The sequence below is a fragment of the Chaetodon auriga genome, chromosome 22 (assembly GCF_051107435.1).
Source record: "Chaetodon auriga isolate fChaAug3 chromosome 22, fChaAug3.hap1, whole genome shotgun sequence".
Lineage (NCBI taxonomy): Eukaryota > Metazoa > Chordata > Actinopteri > Chaetodontiformes > Chaetodontidae > Chaetodon > Chaetodon auriga.
Genome location: NC_135095.1, coordinates 1,240,470 through 1,263,737, shown reverse-complemented (window position 1 = coordinate 1,263,737; position 23,268 = coordinate 1,240,470). Strand labels below are relative to the sequence as shown.

Below are 23,268 nucleotides of genomic sequence, written 5' to 3'. Positions count from 1 at the left end.
ACACACTGGAACACTTAATTGCCAATAAAGGAGCTGCACTAATCTGTTTAAGTTCTACTCATTAGATTGATTCCAGTTTTTACATGTTAATGATGATTCCTCCATGCACATCAAAGTTATTCACGGAGTTCTGCAGTGTTCTTTGTCTTGCTGTCTCCCAGGGATCGTGGCTGTACATTGATTGTGGATCATGGTTGTGCCTACTGCCATGGTCCTGCTTGATGGTGACTGCAACTGTTATTATTATTATTATTATTAGTCATATTCATGTTATTATTGTCAACAGCACCTCTACTTCCTGAGGAGACTGAAGAAAGTTAATCTGATTCCCCAAATCCTAGTTAACTTCTACCACTGCACCATTGAGAGCATCCTGACCAACTCCATCTCAGTATGTTACAGTAGCTATACAGCCTCCTGGTGCTTCCCACTGTCCTCGTGGGCAGAGCTGCTGTCATTCAGCTACATTTCATTATCACATTCAGTTCATCACCAATAAGACCACCAAACCTGTCACCTAGATGTGTGTGTGTGTGTGTGTGTGTGTGTGTGTGTGTGTGTGTGAGTGTGTGTGAGTGTGTGTGTGTGTGTGTGTGAGTGTGTGTGCGACCATGTGTCACTAATATTGTGGAGACATAAATCTGTTTACACAGTCACAGGTAAGTGTTAGGCAAGTAGTGGTTATGGTTAGATAAGTCTCCAGGATATTAATGTTAGTCTATGTCATGTCCCCAAAAGTGATGAAAACCTAACGTCTGTGTGTGTGTGTGTGTGTGTGTGTGTGTGTGTGTGTGTGTGTGTGTGTGTGTGTGTGTGTGTGTGTGTATGTGTGTGTGTGTGTGTGTGTGTGTGTGTGTGTGTGTGTGCGTGTGTGTGTGTGTGTGTGTACAGAAGGCAAACATTCCCCTCCTGCTCACTGGAGGTCAGTCTCAGTAGGCGGGGTGGAAGCTCTTTGTCCCCATCAGTCCCTTTTATCTTGTCCTGTTTCCTGGAGAACTGTACCCCGCTGAGCCCAGGACCTCCACCTGCAGGCCTGTTTGAAGGATTCTTCTTCAGACTGCCACAGTTCTAGATTCCAGGTGGTGTCTGTTGGACCTCCAGACGTTTTAAGATGCCATTGTCACGTTCCCTGTCTATGACATCTCTGAGTGGGCTACTACCGGCCTGGGAGGAGGACAAGCTGCCTGTGGAGGACCTGCTGCTCTTTGAGGTGGCCTGGGAGGTCACTAATAAAGGTAAGATCTTCATCATAAGTGTGATGATGCTTTACTATCTGAATGAAATTCGATGTTTGAACTGATGCATCCATGTAGTAACCATGAGTTCAACTGCAGTGGATCTTTCAAATTATTGCAAAATTATATAATTGCAAATATTTTATTGGCAATTATATAATTGCAAATATTTTAATTGCATAAATTGTATTTGTACATTCCATGACAGAGACAGATCATTTCAAGTATTTGACAATAGTCTGCATTTAAGATCAAAATCAGTCATACTGAAGTGAAAACGTGATTTGCCTTTGGCAGGAAACTGCTTGACTGCTCTCTAATTTCATTAAATAACAACAACAACAAAATAATTCAGGAAAGAACATTTTATTAAAAATAATCAATGATATAAATCCACTAATGCCTGTAATTGAGCACCTTAAAAGTCTGACTGGTTTGCAGTATTGGTATTATTTGTGCAAAACTGTGCCTCTTTGCCCCTTAAAGAGCAAATACTGAAATCCGTCTGAAGAGCTAAACATTAAACTGCAGATAAGCGGTGAAAGTGGAACACTTGCTTTGGCTGTTTGAGCCTCCTGAAAATGAAAATGAAATCAAAGGTATATGACGGTGAACAAACTGGATGAAGATTTTGTGGTCAAGAGTGTGTTACCTTTTATAATAGTAATAATTGTACATTATTTGTCTATATTGTTGACACAATTACTACCATTTTGTAAAAACTATTTAAAAACAGCAAACTAATACAGCAAACATTTAACAGTGTGGCTGACCGACAATGGTTACAAATACCTCATTTGATTTAAGGGGCCTGCTTTCTTTACTTCCATGCATGCATGTTTTTTGGTAGTGTTTAGGTACACACACACACACACACACACACACACACACACACATATACATATATATATATATATATATATATATATATACACATACACACACACATGTATACATACATGCTTTGACTTTGAGATGTTTGTCAGTTTAGTGGCTTCCATTTGAGCCTCTCAGATTTTTACATTACAAAGGTATAATTAGTTGTGTTAATGTAGTACAGCAATTTGTCTTTCTTCCCCACTAACTTTAATGTTGACCTGACAGCAGTACTTACACTTACACAAATCTGCACGTCTAATACTACATGTGCAATCACTTCTACAGAAACCAGAAAGCTAAATACAAATCAACAAGTTTCTATGCAATACATGGTCATGTTGTCAAACAGTTCAGAGGTTATCAGTCATTCTGCTGTTTTCTCTGCCTCAGCTCAAATGCCTGCTCTGTTATACTGTCTAGACGTCATTATGGGCTCACTGACTGTTGATAGTCTGTCAGAAATATTTGCCTTTTTGTTGCCAAGAGAGAGACTGGGAAAAACATTTCCACGTGTTTTTATTTATGTCACGAACTGGCTCAGGGAATGTGACAAGTAAGTAAATCATTAAATTTTAGGGTAAAGACTGGGGTTAAGGTTAGGGTAAAGTTAGGTTTAGGTTAGGCAAGTAGTGGTTATGGTAAGGGTAAGTCTCCAGGAAATTAATGTAATTCTATGCAATGTCCCCACAAGTGATGACAACCTAACATTTGTGTGTGTGTGTGTGTGTGTGTGTGTGTGTGTGTGTTTAAAGTTTAGCTTGTCATCTGACCTTTGACCTTTATTGCTATGTTGAGATCGAACAGTGCAGCAAGCAGCAAGCCCTCTATCTTTGTAGATGATATTAAAATTCAAAAAAGGTAATTTCAGAGGTGTTTTTTTTCCTTTCACTGTATGTGAACCTGCAGTTGGAGGAATCTACACAGTGATTCAGACCAAAGCCAAGATCACAGTGGATGAATGGGGGGAGAACTACTACATGATGGGACCCTACTTTGAACACAACTTCAAGACCCAGGTGGAGGGCTGTGAGCCACCAAACCCTGCCATCAGGAAGGCCATGGATGCTCTCATACACAATGGCTGCCAGGTGGGAGAGTGTTTGTGACTTTCATTCTGCCATCCTGAGAGTACTGTGTACTGTGAATATTTACTGTCACTGTCAGTGAGGTGCAGTCTGATGCAGTGTTGCTCCAGCCACGTCTCTCTGGCCACTAGATGGTGGTCACATACCAGAGACCCTGATGATCTGGGAGAATAGACATATTCTAACATGCCACCTGAACAACATTCTGTCGACCATTTTTATGTGCTATGGGCAGCTGATTGTTCTGCTAAAATGAAAATCACTTGAATCACCACTTGAGTCATAACAACGGTATTAAAGAACAGGTTTACTGAAGGAATTTTACTAATGTATTGTGCTTCATTACAAGATACCCTGAAGGTGAAATCTCCTCAAGATCATGAAGTTCTCAAAGTTAACACGTGTCAGACTCAGCAATTGACTGTGTGTATGATTACACACAATAAATTTCAAATGTTGAGAAAATGAGATGTAAAACATCTTCTTGGGTTTAAAATTTTAAACCCAAGAAGATAGGTTTAAGAAGATGGAACATAGAATAAGAAATGTGGAAGAAACAGTTACTCTATGTGATATTGTTCTTTTACTTCAGTAGATTTTTAAGTGTAGAATATAGAGTTTTACCAAAGAACTATCATATAGACAATTCTTCCTCTACTTAAGTAAAGACACTGACAAACTGAATTTTTTCCTCTACTTGTACTGGCCAGAAAAGTGAATGTCTGTCACCAGCTGTGTATGAGCAAGACATCATATGCACTCTGACCACAGTATATTTTCAATGTATCCAGGCACTGAAATTTGATTTTGAAACCCTTATAAAATACATCTTTTGTTGGGCTTCCTTTGCTGGTATTGTTGCTGCAGGTTCATTTTGGCCGCTGGCTGATCGAGGGCAGCCCCTATGTGATCCTGTTTGACATTGGCTCTGCAGCCTGGAATCTGGACCGCTGGAAGGGGGACCTGTGGCAGACCTGCAACATTGGCCTGCCCTACCATGACAGAGAGGCCAACGACTCACTCATCCTGGGCTCCCTGATTGCTTGGTTCTTCAAAGAGGTCAGCTGGTGTTCAGCCTGCTGTTCAGCACACTGTTCATCACTCCCTAAATTTCAATATCACAGCTTTACCTTAGTTACAATCTGATCTTATATATGCACTGCTATTTTTCAACTTTCACTTTTTTTTTCCAGTTAACAGATGAGCTGGGAGACAAGCAGAATGTCATTGGTCATTTCCATGAGTGGCAGGCTGGTCAAGGGCTTATTCTCTCCCGCTTCCGCAAGATTCCCATGGCAACAGTCTTCACTACACATGCCACCCTGTTGGGACGATACCTCTGCGCTGGGAATGCTGACTTTTACAACAACCTGGACAAGGTGAGAGGTCAGGAGTGTTGGCCATGCAGTATATAGACACATGCAAATACTGACGAAAACAAGACTGTATCAAATAGGGACACAAAGTAGGTATTATTTTCTTATCTAGAGGCCATATTTTGTAAAGGGACATTGAGTCAAATCCTGTTCTTTTAGTTGGCATTGTGCTTATATATTGCCTAACCCTAAATGATTCCTATTTAGTTGAATTACCACAAACTAAGTGACAAGCATCAAATGGTGAAACATTTCCAGTACATGAGTACAGTTAATTTCTGGGTTTTGGACATACAAGGAAACTGTCATATGTGCTGTGGCCACAATTAATAGAACGAGAAAGCACTTCCAGCCATGTGTTTCTGAGGGACATTTTTTCAATTTGGAGTTCGTGTTTAGTTCTTTAAGTCTCCAAGATGATAAAACAATAATTTTAAAAATCACAGACAAGGAAAACATTAGATGGAGTGGAAGTAGCATCTAAGATCTAAGCTTCTTGTGTAAAACAATGATGATTAAGTAAATTGAAGTAATAGCTGGATTACAACCTGGCCTGCTGGGCCCAGGAGCAGATGTCAAGGGGCTTCTTAACCAGGGAAGCATGGACAGAATAGTGACATACTGATGCTTTTAGTCCAGTTAGAATAGTTAGAGCAGTAGAAGCAGTAGTAATTTTTATTGCTTGATAACAATTATTCAGCAACAACAACTATTCCATCGGTTTTGGAAAGGTTTCATAGGTCCAAGAGGTTAGAACTCTCATGTGTAACTCTACCAAATCCCCACATTAATTTTCTATCTATAAATACAACCAAAACAGGTTTCTAATACACACACACACACACACACACACACACACACACACACACACATATGCATACACACAGATATGCACTTTTATACTTGTTAGGACACTCGCTGACATGATGCATTCCCTTGCCTCTTACACTAACCTTAACCATCACAAATAAATCATCATCACACGCATACACATATCTGTTCCATCGGATTCATTTTCACATTCAAAGGTTCAAGCCAAAAAGCGCAGCCTTTTACAGCCACTTAGAGCATCATTAGTGATGTTGAGTTGTGTGTGGTGGGGTCAGTGTAATTTTTGTAATTGGCTCTATGCTGCTCACATCTTAAAGGTCAGCATGGAGCTAAAGGCCACTCACTGGCTGACTGGATCATTGACAGACAAGTTGTTTGTAACCATCAGACAGTCCAGAGGAACTTCATCTGTTCTATCGATGGAATCATATCAATATGCATTTTAAGATTTGTTGATTGTGACACACTATGCAGCCAGGATAGAGAAAACACAAGCTGTTTTCAGTCCTAGAAATGAACATTATCAAAAAAAAAAAAAGGGTAAGCTAATGGAACTTTCCATATTACATACTAAGCAGGTTTTGAGTAAGTAGTATGTTCATAATAGAAAAGTGACAAATGAAGTATACTTTGAACAGTCAGTAGCACTCTAAATCCAAATAATACTTTCTGAGTGTGCTGTTTAATTAATCTTAATTGTGGATGAGCTACAGGGAAATTAAAAAAAAACAATTTATATTAAATTATATTAGACTATTATCTTTGTATTCTTCTTCTTCAAAACAAACACATACAGCACCAGAGACAACTCTGTTTCACTGATGTACAGAATGAGTCTTTGTTGTGTCTGTCTTTGGCATGCTGCAAGTTTCCCACAGTAAAGACTGAACTGCAGAGAGCACCGACACAAAGTGTAGACAGACTTTAGATTTTATAGGCCAGACTTTCTCAAAACAATTTCATCTGCACATGATGATTTAAGGAGGATGTTTCTCCTGCAGGTTTGACACTTACAAGAGAAACATCTTGCATCCCCCATTTTAGGTCTCTATAGTGCTGATTAAGGTTCAAACCAGACTATCAAAGGGTTTTAATGTAGCAAATTCAATTTAACTATGTCAATAATTTGATTATTGACCAAAATTAATTCAATGTCTAACTGTTCCGAAAATATTATGTGGTGTGGATTATGTACAGGTAGCAGGGTAAAACTACTGGAATATTAATAGAATATTATTAACTATTTCTCCATAGACATGTAGGATCAAGTAGACATTGTTGACAACTCAGCAGCACTTTAAGAATAGAATGATATTATTTTCTGTTACTTTTGGTGGCTGACAATCATTTTTCACGTTGAAAAATAAATGTGTGAATACATGTGAACATGTCCCACACAACATATCAAACCATGTTGGCACAGAGACAGTTCTCTTTAACCTGCTTTGGTCCAGCTGTATTTTCCAAGAGATAAGGGCCAGTTACACTCCTCTGTATGTAGGTACACATAATTTTGACAGGAGGAACCGGCACTTACACAGAATGACCCAGAATCCCGTCAAATCAAGGCCCCATTTCATCCATTAGTATGTAGTATGGAGTTGGGACACAGCTTATATATAGTTAAAGCGAAACTCTTCTGCATCACTACACAACGACAACAGCACTTAGAGGCAGGTTTGTCCTTACATGTGACTGATTACACTAATCTGCTTACAAATATTGAAAGATATTACTAATGTTGTAAAACATCATAGTAATAAGACTTTAAACTAATACTAAATAATAAATTAATACTAAACTAATACTAATACTAAAACTGTAAGAATAAACATTGGAATGTGTGTTTAGTGCGATCCCATCCTCCCATCCCATCCCATTTCTCCAGTAAGGCACAGTATGTAAAATCTGTAGTTACATTTATCTGTTTACTTTCAACAGTTGAATAGGTTTCTTGAACAAATTTTACATTTAGCCAAGAAGGTTAAAAATTGAAATCTTTGAAATGATTGCCCCTCACACTGTATTGACCTGCCCCATGTGTGTATGTGTGTGTTGTAGTTCGATATTGACAAGGAGGCGGGCGAGAGACAGATCTATCATCGTTACTGCCTGGAGAGAGCAGCGGTCCACTGTGCTCATGTCTTCACCACAGTCTCCCAGATCACTGCTGTGGAAGCTAAGCATATGCTCCACAGGAAGCCAGGTGGGGAAGCTTTTCACTGTTACAGCTTGATGCTCCACAGATTTCATGTGTTTTATTTTAAAGGTGCCGATGTCAGTTGGTCTAGTCATGTACAAAACTACCAGCCAGATTAACTTCACAGGTCGTATCAATATTTATGGTCCTGAGAGGATGAAGCCAAAGATTTTTGCTGACCCCCTTGCCTGTCCTCCAGCACCACTATAATGACAAACTTATTGGTGATCTGACTCCATTAAGGCACTCTAATTGTTGTGTTGATGGTACAGATGTGGTGACCCCGAATGGTCTGAATGTGAAGAAGTTCTCTGCCATGCATGAGTTTCAGAACCTGCACTCCACCAGCAAAGTCCGCATCCAGGAATTTGTCAGAGGACACTTCTATGGGTGGGTAGAGTTTTTGAATGTAGCTCTGATCCATCTCATGTAGTGGTAATCCAGGAGGGTTGTTTCCTTTAAACCTGATTATAATTCTTATCCTTCTGGCAGTCACCTTGACTTCAACCTGGAAAAGACACTCTTCTTCTTCATTGCTGGACGCTATGAGTTTTCCAACAAGGGAGCTGATATTTTCCTTGAATCACTGTCCAGACTCAACTATCTCCTGCGGGTGAGGTCCTTTAGTCTTCTACAGTTAGTAACACACTGCCGTCTGAATTAAATGTGCAAACAGTACATGTTCAGAAGAATTACAACCTTTTGAAGAGAAAAGACAAGTAAATAAACTGAATAAATTCTTCAGCATGATGTCCAAATCACTCATTCATCTTGTTCCCCTCTGTTTCTCTATTTCCTTGCACTCTTTATCCACAGGTCCACAGAAATGATGTGACAGTGGTAGTTTTCTTCATCATGCCAGCTAAAACTAACAACTTCAATGTTGAGTCACTGAAGGGGCAGGCGGTACGCAAACAGCTCTGGTATGCCCTGATATGTTTTACGTAACAGTCAACTACCGCTATAAATATTTTTCATTTTCATTTTACATTATACACAGTGGTGCACAAAACTTTCTTAGTCAGATACTCAGGTGAGTTTAGCTGCTTGCTGACCACCTGGATAAATGCACCACGTAACACAGTGTTGTTCCAGCCTGTGTCAGCGGCCAGCGTTTGGAACTGCACAGCATAATCAGCCGCGAGATGAGAGCCCTGCCTGAGACTCAGAAGACGACTGGATGCATTGCCAGAGTGATTAGGATGATCAAAAACCAGTCTGAGATGCGTCTCAAAAGCCTTGTATGAAAGTGTGCTTTTGCTTACGTTAGCGTTAAATGTCTCAGCCCACATCAGCGCTTTGCCACACAACAACCCTAGGACGAAATGCACTCTGGCCTGATCAAAAGAGAAAAAGCGGGGACGCTCCCTAAATTCTACACTGCTCTGTAGTAAAAAACCCATAAAAGTATCACAGTTACCGTCAAAGGGCCCAGGGTTGCTAATGTGAGCCTCAGAAACCAACTGGGATTTAGTGGTAATTACTTGCGGCTGCCGGTGGTGATGCAGCCAGCCAGTTAGGTTAGACATGTGTTGCGTGAGCTCTGTGACCTGAGTCGCCATGTGCTGACTGGTTTCACACAAGGCTTGGAGAAGCTGCTCATGCTTACCAAGGAGCACCCCCTGACTTGCAAAGGCTCTTCTCACCGGATCTGTTGAGTCCATACGGGCTGGATTATTCGGTTAGGCTTTGCCTTAATTTAGAAGCAACTGGACTCAATGTACAGACCAGGAGGCAAGAGTAAGAAAGAAAACAAATTTATTAACACGGAACCCAACAAAAAGTGCACTTGTAAGGAGTGGGAACAATAACTAAAAGCACACTCAACGAGTGGAGAGAGAAACAAAAGGCGCACTCAACGAACGGAATAAACAATTCCCCACGTGGGAGGTTGAGGCTGGGCAAAGGCTGAACGTGGCTGGTAGGCATGGGCACGGCTCTGGTAGACTCATGGGAGAGATCAGGATAATCTGGCAACCACGCTAGTTCAGTGTCTTCCTTAAATACTGAGCCCAAATCAGGCTCATGTGCTCCAGGTGTGCTGCCGGAGAGGCAGAGCCAGCTGGGTGCAGGGAAACACCCAGCTGAGACAGACAGGGGAACAGACAGACAGACACATAACACTAGGAAAGAAGGGAAACAGAGAACACTAGGAGCAGACAAATCTAGCAATTCCTCACACTAATAGTTTGGGCAATGCTCTGCATTATCCGTGTCCCCCCTTCACATCAATATGCACCTCTGAATTCACTCCTAGCTGCTTCAATAAAACAAAATCCTCAGCATAATAAGACACAGGATGTGTATGTTTAGCTTTATGAAATGCTAGGAGAAACACATTGGCATTGTTCTTCATTCAACTTGTTTTGTCATTTAGCAAGTGGGTGACTGGACTTTTGGGTGACTGGACAGCTTGACTACCTTGCTTGTTAGCCTATCATCGCCACATTTGCTGCTTCTTACTCTACTCTAATGTTGGGGTAATTCTTTCAGCCTGTATAAAATGCAGTTTTGTCTGCTAGATGTGGACGTGAACGACATTTGTCCCATCACATCACATTTCGGTTTGCTCACAGTTATTTTCAAGCCACTGCACATCTTGGAGACACTTGTCTTTGAAAGGTGTTTTCTTCTGCTTCGGTTTTGTTTGTTTGTTTATTAGGTGCCAGTATGCCAAAGTTGCTGCTTAATGTCTGTTGTTTTTTTTGGACAACTCTCGTAGGTTACTTGATTGGGTGAAATGTGTTGACAAGAAACATGCATCGAGGGGAAATGTGTATTGATGACCAATTACGGTTGCTGTCATATTTTTTCTTTGAGTTTTATGGTGGTTAGCATTCATAAGTGTTGCACAATCTGAGCTACTGGCCTCTGAGCAGCTCAACTAGGAAGACTGTCCTCATATGAAAAACAATAACAAGTGGTTTACCTTTTGTTGTCATGGAAATTTGTAAGAAACAAATGCAGAAGTGGTGTGGTGTTGTTGTAGCACAGCAAAACCTCTTAAGGAAGAGGTTGGGTTGGGTTGTTGGATTCACAAAGTGTGTGAGTGACACTGGAGATTGCCGTTCACTTTATGTTTCCAGTCAACATTGGTTTAACCATGTTCATGATCTTTCCCCAACCTTAACCAAGCAGTTTTTGCCTAAAGCCTAAAGCTTACCAAAGCTTGTGCATAGCAGTGACAGATCAGGAAATGGTCATATAAATCACTTCTGGTTTGGGGATCCTTCTTGCAACCTTTCAATCCCAAGCCAGTTTGTTGAACCTCAGGACCCATGAACAGGACCTGGACTTACTGCACGGTCTGTCAAGCTCTATGCCACTGATGTCATCCTAATAGAAAATTCAACTTGGGTTTTGTTTACCAATGCAGGTGAAGTTCATGACTTTGGGTCATAAGTACATTTCTAAAGCAGATTTCCATTTGAATTTCACAGGGATACAGCTCACACTGTGAAGGAGAAGTTTGGCAAAAAGCTGTATGATGCACTGTTAAAGTAAGTACATTACATGGACACTGTAACTGAACCCAGAGCCTTAATGTTTATACACTTTACAATTTGTAGTGTACATTAGCACTGATTCTCTGTGATGAATGGAGACCACCCATATTTTATGTGTTTTATTGTTTGCTCTGCCCTTAGAGGGCAGATCCCTGATATGAACTCCATCCTGGACCAAGATGACTTCACCATTATGAAAAGAGCTATCTATGCCACTCAGGTACTGGAGCCTTTCTCTCATTCTTCTTTTTACAGTGAACAACTACCTGTGTCATTTGAGTTTGTTGCTTTCTTCCATCTGATGTATTTTTCCTCCCTTTAAGACTCCATGACCTGTCCGTGGGTTGTCGGAGTGTTAAGTACTCTCCCTGTCTATCTACACATCTGTTACATTTAAGTTTATACTATACCATCACTGGAAAGTTAAGATTGTTGTGATTTAATGCAAACCATTTCAAGATATAATCACAATACAGGCACAATCAACGGCAACAACAAACAACTATAAATTATTATAAAATTGAGGCAACTCACCAATGACATCTCATCAATCGATAAAACTCTAACAAGAACAGTTTGGCTGCACAACGGAAAGTTGTTTTATCATTTCAAATTAGCTGTGCTAATCTCCCACATTTTCTCCCTTAAAGTTAAAACACAGCCTCCTCATTCATCCCAGAGAAGCCACTGTGTTGTGAATTGAACTTAACTAACTGACTGAATGTGATGATCAAAGCATTTCCCACTCTGGAGTTACTCAGGATAATACAGCCCACAACCCAAGTAAAAAATATATACTTAAATGTACTTCAAGTATATTTAAATACTGCAAAGTATGTTTCTAGTACATGTGTACTTACTTAAGTGGATTGAGAGATAAATGTACTAGAGTAAAATATATTTTTAGTAAAATTCAAGTTACATTTTTAAAGGGCACTTTTAAGATAATTGCCGCCAAATTTTTTTTTTTTATGTATTTTCAGTAAGAGTGTTAAAACACTAATAGCATAATAGTGCACTTAAAATAGATTACACAGATTAAAAATATATAATTTTATGCTGTTTTGAAATACTCAGAATTATATTTTTATTATGTTCGATTTAAAATGTATATATAGTGTGCTTTGATAAATGTTTATTTTAGTAAAATTTAATTCAATATTTAAAGTGCACTTTTAACATATTTGCTGTCAAAGACATTGAAGTATTTGCGTAACAGTGCACTTAAAATTAACTTATGCAGATCAAAAGTATAGTAATTTTATGCTGTCATGACATACTCAAAAGTATATTTTTACTTGCTAGTCTGTATATATCCATTTGGCATTCAGTGTAGCACCTACAGATACACAAAAGCATGTCCATACAAGGCCTACCTCTGGCATAAACACAACAACAACAACCGACGATGCTAGTAAGTGTCACATTTTTAAGTCAAGTCACGATTTATTTATAAAGCACATTTAAAAACGACCTCAGTCGACCAAAGTGCTATACAGTAGTGAAATCACAATATATCATAAACACGATAATAAATAAAACAATACAAGGTATAAAACTTGTTTTATTATTATTTTAAGATCAAACATCCATGCAGTATCATGCTGTCAGTGACAGGCAAAATAGGAAATGACCAACATTTTCCATGGATCAGACAATAAGAGGTGCCAAATATTTCAAGGACATACAGGCATTAATGTGCATTTAATGCATAATATATCTGAGGACATATATGTAAAGTACATCTTGTTTGTCTTTTTTTGTCTTGTTTTAAAGTGCACTTAGAGTGTATTGAAAATGCTCAAGAAGTACGTAAAAATACATTAGTATTCCAAAGCAGATGTAGAATCAATTAATATTAGATGTTATGTACACTCAAAATACAACTTACATTATAAATGTTGTTGTGACTTGACTGACAAAACAAGAAACCTACAGATTACTGAGGGACTGATATACCGGTACTTGCCTTGATTGATGCATCTTCTTTTATCGCATGTAAAGTGAATAATTCACTGTCCAAACGTGCATACAGCCATACTTAAAGTATATTTATTTACACATCAAAGACCTGTTCACAGACGGTGATCATGCACTTATATCTGTAATAATTTGCATAAAAACAAACATTATTATGAAGACGACACTTACACAGATGACGGCCAAAAAACTGTTCGTCTCTGCCGGCTACCAACACACCTGAGTGTGATTAGTGCATCACCTATTTGACCATTCCCATACTCCACATATCACCTACTGGGCAATAGGGATAAATACCACTGATAACACACAGAGAGAAGAACACAATAGAATATATGGCTCTAACAAATGTATTTCAGTTGCGCTTTGAAATGAACAATAGCATGAGTGAATATAAAATATTATATATAATAGTATATTTCCAGTATAATAAGTATACTTCAAAAAATCCCATGTTAGCACTGTCATGTATACTTAATACAACTTAAGATGGACTTTTGTACAACTTAAAAACTTAACAAAATTAGTTGTTCCAAACTAATGTTGTTTTAGCGCAATTAGTTTTTTTTTTAGCATGTACATTATTTAATAGTGTAGATGCAAGGACAATTTAGTATGCTCAGTATACTAATATCCAGTATATATTAGTGTGTTTCTTTTCAATGGGGTATAAACAGTTTTCATTTGAACTACTTTCTAGCAATCAAGCAGAACCTGATTAAGTTGATGTTTTGTGAGACTTCAGATGGTTTGCACAATATAAAATAATCAACAATTCTACATCAGGTTTCCTGTGGCAGTAAGGTTTGAACCTGCTCCATCATTATACAGTAGCCAAAATAGCCAACAGTGAGAAAAAAAAGCAAACGCTGTAAAAGATAAATCTCAACCAGCACACTCTCATCCTTAGCTCTATTTTTATGAATGGATAAGGCATTTCCCCCGAATGATCAATGTGAGCAATGGCCCCTGCTAGAGATGAATTACATTATGACATGAGGGGGTTTCCCTTGAGTGAAAAGCGTGAATGACCATCAGAGCTGTAACAAAGCTGAGTGTGGGTTAATTACTTTTCTCTACCCCAGACCATCGGTCAATATTGCTGTATTGCTGTATTGAGCTGATGTATGTTACAGCACAGTGTTACAAGCGCTTACAAAAAGCTTTTTCTCAATTAAAAGAATTTATGCCAGTGTCAGTATTTCAGTGATTGGAAATGGAATGAGAGTGGTATTGACTGCAAGTGTGTGGAGAGTGATGGACTGGAGACCCATCCTGAATGGTGATTGGTTGAAGTGCGCTTGTGATTATTTCTCTCTTTGTCAGTTTTCATGTTCAGCCCTTTACATTTTCCATCCACCCCCACTTTTCAGTTGCAGGCTTGTTAAATTCACAGAGTTGGATGCCCAGTATAGTAATCTCTCTTGCTGTTTTCTCTTCGAAAAAGGAACACATCTCAAGGCTTAATACCTCAAACAACTGATAAGATTGTCACACTTCAGGTTGTAGTCATTCAAATTTCATGCATTTAACACCCTCTGCCATCAGACGTATTGCTCTTACTGGACCATGGAGGTCTGTATGTCTGAGCCAACTTGTTTAACCATCTGAATTGTAATTTTTTTTTGCAAATTTAATAAACCTGAATGGAAGAATGCCTGGGTAATGATAGCTACTAATTTGTAATTTACTGACTGATTGATGTTATTAGTATTTTGGAGGTTTAGTCCCTCTCAGGAACATTCCTAGCACAGTTCCCTTCAAGAAGAAAAAAAAGAAAAGAAAAAAGAAAAGAAAGAAAAACAAGAAACTATGAGACCTGTAAAATAAAGCATGGCTGCTTCTGTTTTGTCATGATCTAGTGGGAGACAGAAACCACATATCATCAGCTCATAATGCCTGCAATGATCAATACTTCTCATAATCACAGTCTGAAAGGTTACAAGTTGTGGACCAGTGAATCAAACTCTCAATATGTCATTACTCGTCACTGTACTGCTTTCGGTATGTGTGTTCGTGTGTGTGCGAGATACAGTATGTGAATGCAGCCGTGTAAATATTTACATTTCTGGAAATTCAGCTGACACTCCACAGATACCCACATACCAGCATTCAGGACAAGCTAGACTGTATTTAATTCTCTGTCCAGTGGTGGTCACACTAGACTTAAGCATGTTTCAGTCTTTTACTTGATGCAATGAGCCTAAGATACTTTATTGACTGATTAACTGATTAACATTGTTATCCCTGAGGAAAAATTGATTTACTGCAAAGCAATATCAAATTAAACATCAATTTAAAACAGTCATAATCAGTAATACATCTGTGAAGATTCTCATTCATTCAGGTCATGGTAATTCTAAGTGCTTCCAAAGGCAACTAGACTTGTTTGTGTTCCTAGAAGACGTTTCGTCATCCACACCCTGACTCATGTGACTCTAACGACTCGTTGATGCTGGGTGGAGGTATGATCCTGTAAGAGGATAAATACCTGAGACTCCTAACCAGTCAGTTAGAACTGAAGAAGCCTTTTGGATAAGAGGCGAAATGTCTTCTAGAACCACAAACAAGTCCAGTTGCCTTTGGAAGCACTTAGAATCGTAGCCAGTGACTTTAAAAACTCTATCAGGATATCATCCTTTCAAAAAGTGACATTATAATGATAGAAGTCTAATCTAGCTAATAGTTTGGAAAAGGTTTGAAAATTCCACCTCACAAACACAAAACAGAGACACAACTGACCTTTCTCCTCTTTTCACCAAAAATGATATGCAGAGACACAGCCTCCCTCCAGTGACCACTCACAACATGCTGGATGACTCAACAGATCCCATTCTTTCCAACATCAGACGCATCGGCCTCTTCAACTCCAGGAATGACCGTGTCAAGGTAGGCAACATATCCTTTATGCTTCCTTTAGTGTTTATCAGTTTGTGTTCTCTTCAGGAGTCAGTTTGTTGAAATTTCTTAGTTATGAGTTGCTTGGTGATGATGATGTGCAATGTTTGACAATAATTTGGTCAAACCAGAAGGACTTCATGTGAACAAGAGTACTTTGCAGAGAGAATTAACATCAACCTCTTGTGTGGAAGAATCAAGGGCTCTCCAAAGTCAGTAAGACTGAATGTCTGTTCAAAATTTCATGGTTATCCATCCAAGAGCTGTTGAGATATTTTAGTCTAGACCAAAGTGGTGGACTGACCATCTGACTGAGGGACCAGCGCTGCCACTAGCATGGCTAGAAAGTGTAGCAGGGAATCAAACACATTTTACTGTTATATACTATAACTTCATTACGTGTAATGTTTTGTTGTTGTTGTTGTTGTTGTTGTTGTTGTTGTTGTTGTTGATAAGTCTGTTGGCAGAATTAATCAGATTGTCATCGAGTGCAAAATGAAATATCAAACTCAACATTTATCAATGTAATGAAAGTGTTTTTAATTGTTTGTACAGTAAGATTACTACATTTAAACAAACTAAATGTTGCTGCAGGCACTGCAACTACACTTTATTCTGGGAATTCTTTCAGGTCAGAGGCCAGCTATTCATTACGTCAAAGTACGCAAAACAAGAAAGCTTATATAATGGGTTATAGATTTGTTTACCATTCAGCAGGTAGTAACACAATCTGCCCACTACATTTTGAGATACAGTTGAAAAGTATCTCAAAATGAAAATGCTTAAGAGAGGTGATAATGGAAAGGACAGAATGTCAGTTGAGGGTTCATGCTCTGTTGACTACAAATATCTACAACAAATTTTCTAGAAATCCAGAATAATAATGTTTCTCTTGGGAGCATGGATGTTCTTGGTAAATTCTCGGGGAATATGTCTATTTTTATCATTTGTTATTTCATGTGGACAAGAGGCATAAGACTGACGGAATGGTAATAGCTGAAAGGTAAAGGGACCACCAAAACATTAAGATTCATCCTCTGGGAACCCTGAATAACAACAGAAAATTTAAAGTCATAAGATATTTATTTATTTATTGTATACTGCAGCTAATGATGAGTCTAATCTGTACAATTAATAAATAGCAAACAATTCCCAGTGGAGACGCATTAATAGTTAATAATATTTTTGATATATATCTACAACCTCCTTTTTCAACTCAGTTTCTCTCTGAACATGTCTCCCTGTTTGCCCTCTAAGGTTATCTTTCACCCTGAGTTCCTGTCCTCCACCAGTCCTCTGCTGCCAATGGACTATGAGGATTTTGTTCGTGGCTGTAACCTTGGAGTGTTCCCCTCCTACTATGAACCATGGGGATACACACCTGGTAACATTTTACCATGATATTGTAACCTATAATATGCAAGTGTGCATGCATCTACACACACAACTGCTTCCCATTTAATGCATGAAATAGTGATGGATTAGTTCTTCAACACTGCCGTAAGGAATTCTATGCAAGCTGACTTATACTGGACCTTGCACCTTTGCAATATGGCAGCCTATATAAGCTGAACTAGACTTCAATATCCTGTATACCCAATGTACACTTTGTAATGAGACAACCTATGTAAAACAATGAAGTCTGCAAGCCGGTCCAGGCTTACAATGCAAACTGTACTGCATTACTTATGTGAGACATGTACTTTCTGCAGAAACCAGTATACTCAGTGCACCCTTTGCAAAAGGCAGCCAGTGTGAGTGGATTTAGACTTCAACATTTCAAGCACCCTTTGTAATAAGGCAATCTGTCTAAGATGAAATTGGCTTTAACAGGAAGCCCTTTGTACGGTGGCCGGGAAGTGCAAACCAACATTACAAACTGTGAGACAAAATTACGTTTTGGAAAACATTTTTACATATCATAAAACAACATTACATTACCATAGCACATTTACGATTCCCAAAACAAATTTACATTTCAGAAAACAAATTAACAAGACACGAAACACTTTTACAAGTGCCGAGACAAATTTACAAGTGACGAAACCAATTTACATTTCAGAAAACAAATTAACAAATACAATCTACCGGAAAGGGAACGTCCCAAATACCGGGTTGACCCGGAAGTGATAACGGAAGCGGGTCAATTCGAGTTGTTGACATTTTCAATGGACGGAGATGGACAGAGACCGAGTCATGTTTTGCCCGTTTTGTGGACAACATATGAGCCGATTAACGCGGTTTTGTTTTTCGTGTGGTCGGTCGTTACAGTGTTTAAGAGGCATGGACCAGACCGGCGGACCAGATATGTTAGAGCAGTGCATACAGTACACGAAAAACAAAACCGTGTTAATTGGCTCATGTGTTTGCCACAAAACAGGCAAAACATGACTCGGTCTCTGTCCATCTCCGTCTATTGAAAACATCAACAAATCGAACTGACCCGCTCCCGGGTCAACCCCGTATTTGGGACGTTCCCTTTCCGGTAGATTGTATTTGTTAATTTGTTTTCTGAAATGTAAATTTGTTTCGCCACTTGTAAATTTGTCTCGGCACTTGTAAATGTATTTCACGTCTTGTTAATTTGTTTTCCAAAATGTAAATTTGTTTCGCCACTTGTAAATTTGTCTCGGCACTTGTAAATGTGTTTCACGTCTTGTTAATTTGTTTTCCAAAATGTTAAATTGTCTCAGATTTTGTAATGTTGGTTTGCACCTCCCGGCCACCGTACCTTTGCACTAAAGCAGCATGTGAAATCTCACCTAGACTTTATTGCTCTTTATATTCAAAGCACCCTTTACACTAAGGCAGATTAATTAAACTGATACTTCATTATTCCTTATACCCAAAGCACCATTTTCAATAGAGTAGTTTATGTCAGCTTAACTAAGTAGCTCTCTCCACAGATCATTGCAATAAAGTTATGTAAAAATGCAATCAGTTCTTACCAGCCACTAGTGGCCTGAAGAGCTGAGGACCTTCAAAATGGCTCCCAGATGGTGGATTTTGTCACTTGATATCAATACACATGATAACAAACATACTGTACCTTTTCTGAGCTGTGCTCTACTTCCTCAGGTGAATGTACTGTAATGGGCATTCCCAGTGTGACCACCAACTTGTCAGGTTTCGGCTGCTTCATGGAGGAGCATGTCTCAGACCCTGCTGCCTATGGTGTGGACACACACACACACACACACACACACACACAATTGTCATATCATCAATGCTATTGCTGCTTCATGTCAAAGCAGTACTTTCATTTTGAGGAATTATATGAACGTCCACATGCTGACATTGATCGTTGGGTACGGTCTATGTTTTTCCGTCTCTACTCTCCTCCACGCCACCTTTTGTCCCTCAGGTATTTACATCGTGGACCGGCGGTTTAAGTCGGCCGAGGAGTCCTGTACCCAGCTGACCCAGTTCATGTTTAGTTTCTGCCAGCAGTCTCGGCGCCAGCGCATCATCCAGCGGAACAGGACTGAGAGGCTCTCTGACCTGCTGGACTGGAGATACCTTGGACGGGTCTGTTGCACAATGATCTCTATCAGACAGAATACTGTATTCATGTCTGCACACACAGTTCACATGACAGGAATCATAATAGTCAATACAATTTTTTATTTTTTTTGCATGCATGAATACAGTTAGAAGGAAATTCTCATTTAAAACCATAACTGAGATACACATTAGTTTTGAAACTGAGCTGTATCAAGATAACAAGACAACTTCCAAAACTGAAAACCACAAATCTCAAAACCAAGGAGAAAAACTTAGCAAGGTTCATTTCATTCATTTAAATGTTGTTTGGTGTTTGATGTACATTCCTGACCTCTGATTTGCAGTTCTACATACATGCACGGCATCTTGCACTTAGCAGGGCTTTCCCAGACAAGTTCAAGTTGGACCTTATGGCCCCTCTGAAGGTGAGGAACACTGGAATAATGTACAAGGAAATGAGGGAGTTGAATGAGTGATTGAACAGTGATTAATTACAGACAACAATATTCAAGGTCCTTCTATGTACGTTTGATCCTGGATTAAGCTTCATATTTAATTTTTGGAGTGACTGGTGTACAAAATGGTAACAGGTTGTTCTCACTGTTCAGCATATAGTTGGGGTCACAGACAATGTTTTTGGCCAGGCTTAATATGTCATTGTGGTAGGCTGATTCATAGTGTTTCTCAAGGGGTTGGCCTCCAATCTTTGAGCAGATTTTCACTGGTGACAAGTGACACAAGATGACCACAAAACCCCCACCAAGACATTCAAAATGACAACAAAGAGGCACAAAACAACCACAGAGAGATGCAAAAGCCACTACAAACAGACATAAACTAACTACGAAAAGATGCAAAACAACCATAATGTGATGTAAAAGAACCACGAGATGGAAAACAGCCACAAAGACTCTAAAAAAGACCACTAAGGGAGGATTCCTTGTTTGGAAACAGTGTGTTGCATGTTGGAGTGTAAACTGCTCGCAAACATCACAACACATTTACCAAAAACGCAGTTAAGAAGCGCCATCTTGCATTCATATTATTGGTTGAATTTGGTTGGTTAAAGAATACATGTCATGTGTTTTTGTTTTTGTTTTTTCTGTGGTTTTTTTCTGTGTGGAAGAAAATATGATTGATTGACTTTTGATAACAGAAATCAAAGAAATTGATTTCTTTTATTTATTGGCAAATATTGTCAAATACAGTACAATACCATGGGATGTAAAAGGGTTAAAAGGGCATTTTTCATTTCATCTTGACTTTAAGGCACATACAAATAAAATCAAAGAAAAAAGATAACACACACACATATAAAAAAGATCAACCCACGCAAAATGGGGTCTTATAATCCACAACCATTCATCTACCTTGTTCATAATAGGTCAGAGAAAAAAAAGAAGGAAAAGAACAAAAGAAAATAAAGTCCTCCATGTGGTGCTGGAAACATGGAGCTTCCATCCTCAGTGCTTCCAATTAATTAGAAGTGCATATAATTCTAATTCTCTCCCCCAAAACACAAGAGGGGGTCCAGATAAATCTGATATCATTCATGAAATTCCTATAGGTTTATCATTCAACCTGTGATCACATATACTATTTTATTGCCAATGACCTCTAAGAATTTTAGCAAATAATGACATTCAAAAGGAGAAAGAAAAAACAATTTCTTCTTCAATCTTTACTCAAAGCTTAAATTGAAATGACATTTAAACTTCTGCTATAATATCTTCCAGACTAATTCTTCTTGTGTATGACAGAGTTTTTACTGGAAATAGAAAGCAACAACTTTACATGCCATTGCGTTGTTAAGCACAATTATTCAATGGTACTACAAACTGAAAATCATCTTTAGTTTGTTCCCAGTGAAATGCTGACTGAGAACCTCGAACAAAGTCTTCAACTGCACATGCGTGTACATGAGAATACCCCTCATGTACTGACTGACACACAGTGGATATTGTTGGATGTTACCCGTTTGTCAGGATTTAATTGACAGCCTAACATTTGGGTGAATGACACGACATAATTGTGGAGTGTGCTGATGCCAATCCCTGCCATTTTACATAAAATAAGATTCCACCTTTCTCCTTTTGTTCTTCCTTATTTGATTCAATGGCTGTGACTGACAACATTCTAAATATAATTGTATGGATTGATACAAATTAATTTTTACTTCATTGTTAATGTATGGGAGAGTTATACTAATCTAGTTGAAAATAAATGGGGAAATGAAAGAAAGCGAAGGAGGGAGAGAAAGTGGGTTAAGCAAAAAAAGGAAAAAGAAAATGGAAAGAAAGGGAAGGAAGGAAAAGGGAAAAATGAAAGAGGACAGAAAGAAAGTGGGAATGCAGGAAGGAGTAAATAAAAGAGAAAAGGAGGTAAAAAGGGAAGATGAGAAGAAAGACAAACACTGTTACAAGGGGAGGGTAAGTCAGAGATCACTGATGTGGCTGATTGTGATGGACAGTCTATTTGCGGCAAATCTGAAGTCTCTGCTAGGAGGTTTTCATAGAAGTGAAACTGAAATCTTTTGTCTCCACAGACAGAGGGTTTCCGTTACCCCCGGCCCTACTCGGTGCCCCCGTCTCCTTCTGCCTCCCTCCACTCCACCCCCCACCACAGTGATGTGGAGGACGATGATGATGACGAGCCCTATGATGAAGACGAGGAGGCTGAGAGGGACCGGCTGAACATCAAGGCTCCCTTTGTGCTGGGTGCTGTGCCGGAGGGCAAAAAGAAGCAACCAGGAGAGTCAGGAAACTGAAATTTACCATAAGTATCTGCAGCCTGTACACAGGTTTACAGTCATAGCCACGCAGTGTTTCTGCTCAATCTGTAGAGAGTAATCATATTCCCAGAAATACACTGGTGAAGTAGATCACATTCCTGCTGAAATAAAGTCTCCATACTTAAAGACACCATTTCCAAAAGTTCTGAATGTTATATCCTACTCCTGATCTCGGTCCACCACAAATCCCAGGCTCCTGGTCAGAAGCTCAGTTTAATTGTGGGGTCCTCGATGTCCGTTCTTATTGTGTTCAATGTACATGCTTCTTTAGTTTTGGCAACAGAATTTTGTCAATGCCTATGCAGATGAGACAGTTATACAGTATGTTCTAATGCAATTCAATATTTCTAGCAGGATTACTAATCTGCTCTGCCCTAATGCCAGTGAAATCAAAAATAAATTTTACAAGTTCTAACCCTTTGTGCTGTGTCATTGTCACCCCAAGTCTGGGTTCCTGGATTAAAGCTACTGTTTATCTTTAGTTTGGGAAGTCAGTGAATTTTATGTCCATATGAGTCTGGAAACTTGTGAATCTTGTGAGAAAAAACACTCTCAGATGAATTTTGAGGTTTTGCTGAACACGAGACAATAATGGCCTGAAGTCTCTAGAAGTTCTTCCTATTGATTTTCACCAAAGGTCAAAAGAATTAATTTGACATGCAACAACCTCTGTATTTGCTATTACTCTGTGTGGCACATTTTTAACATATGGCTATAGTTAGATGAAATGCTTTACATCTTGGAATGTTTAGCTAAACCTCTGTAAACTTATAGTAAGGCTGTTAACCATAATGAGGGTATTTTTCAGCCAAAATTAAAAATTCCCCAAAATTGAATTTATAGGTTTTCATAAGACACAGAAGTCTTATTACAAATGAATTATTGAGATTCAATTTCTGTTGCTAGAGAGATATTATGTTAGAGATATGCTGGACAAAATACACTGCATGGCTAAAAGTTTATTGACCGCTGAATATCCCACG

The 23,268-nt window shown here is 38.9% G+C and overlaps 1 protein-coding gene across 1 annotated transcript; it reads left to right on the top strand.

Annotated features, from left to right (window-relative positions):
• The first annotated feature begins 1,096 nt into the window (after window positions 1-1,096).
• Window positions 1,097-22,261, top strand: gys2 (glycogen synthase 2). Its single transcript, XM_076722451.1, has 16 exons — window positions 1,097-1,235; window positions 3,021-3,202; window positions 4,067-4,258; window positions 4,393-4,578; window positions 7,468-7,612; window positions 7,879-7,996; window positions 8,099-8,219; window positions 8,423-8,529; window positions 11,047-11,106; window positions 11,254-11,332; window positions 15,868-15,981; window positions 17,248-17,374; window positions 19,069-19,164; window positions 19,355-19,518; window positions 19,839-19,919; window positions 22,040-22,261. Exons 1-16 carry the CDS (start codon window positions 1,112-1,114, stop codon window positions 22,259-22,261), a joined length of 2,118 nt encoding a protein of 705 aa, XP_076578566.1. The 5' UTR covers window positions 1,097-1,111.
• The last annotated feature ends 1,007 nt before the right edge of the window (window positions 22,262-23,268 follow it).

What these genes read in the sequence shown, in the direction of transcription:
- gys2 (XM_076722451.1), top strand. Translation starts at nt 1,112, where the DNA reads ATGCCATTGTCACGTTCCCTGTCTATGACATCTCTGAGTGGGCTACTA. An exon ending in TTGCTTGGTTCTTCAAAGAG is followed by an intron (nt 4,259 to 4,392) that starts GTCAGCTGGTGT and finishes TTTTTTTTCCAG; the next exon opens with TTAACAGATGAGCTGGGAGA. An exon ending in ACCATGGGGATACACACCTG is followed by an intron (nt 17,375 to 19,068) that starts GTAACATTTTAC and finishes CTACTTCCTCAG; the next exon opens with GTGAATGTACTGTAATGGGC.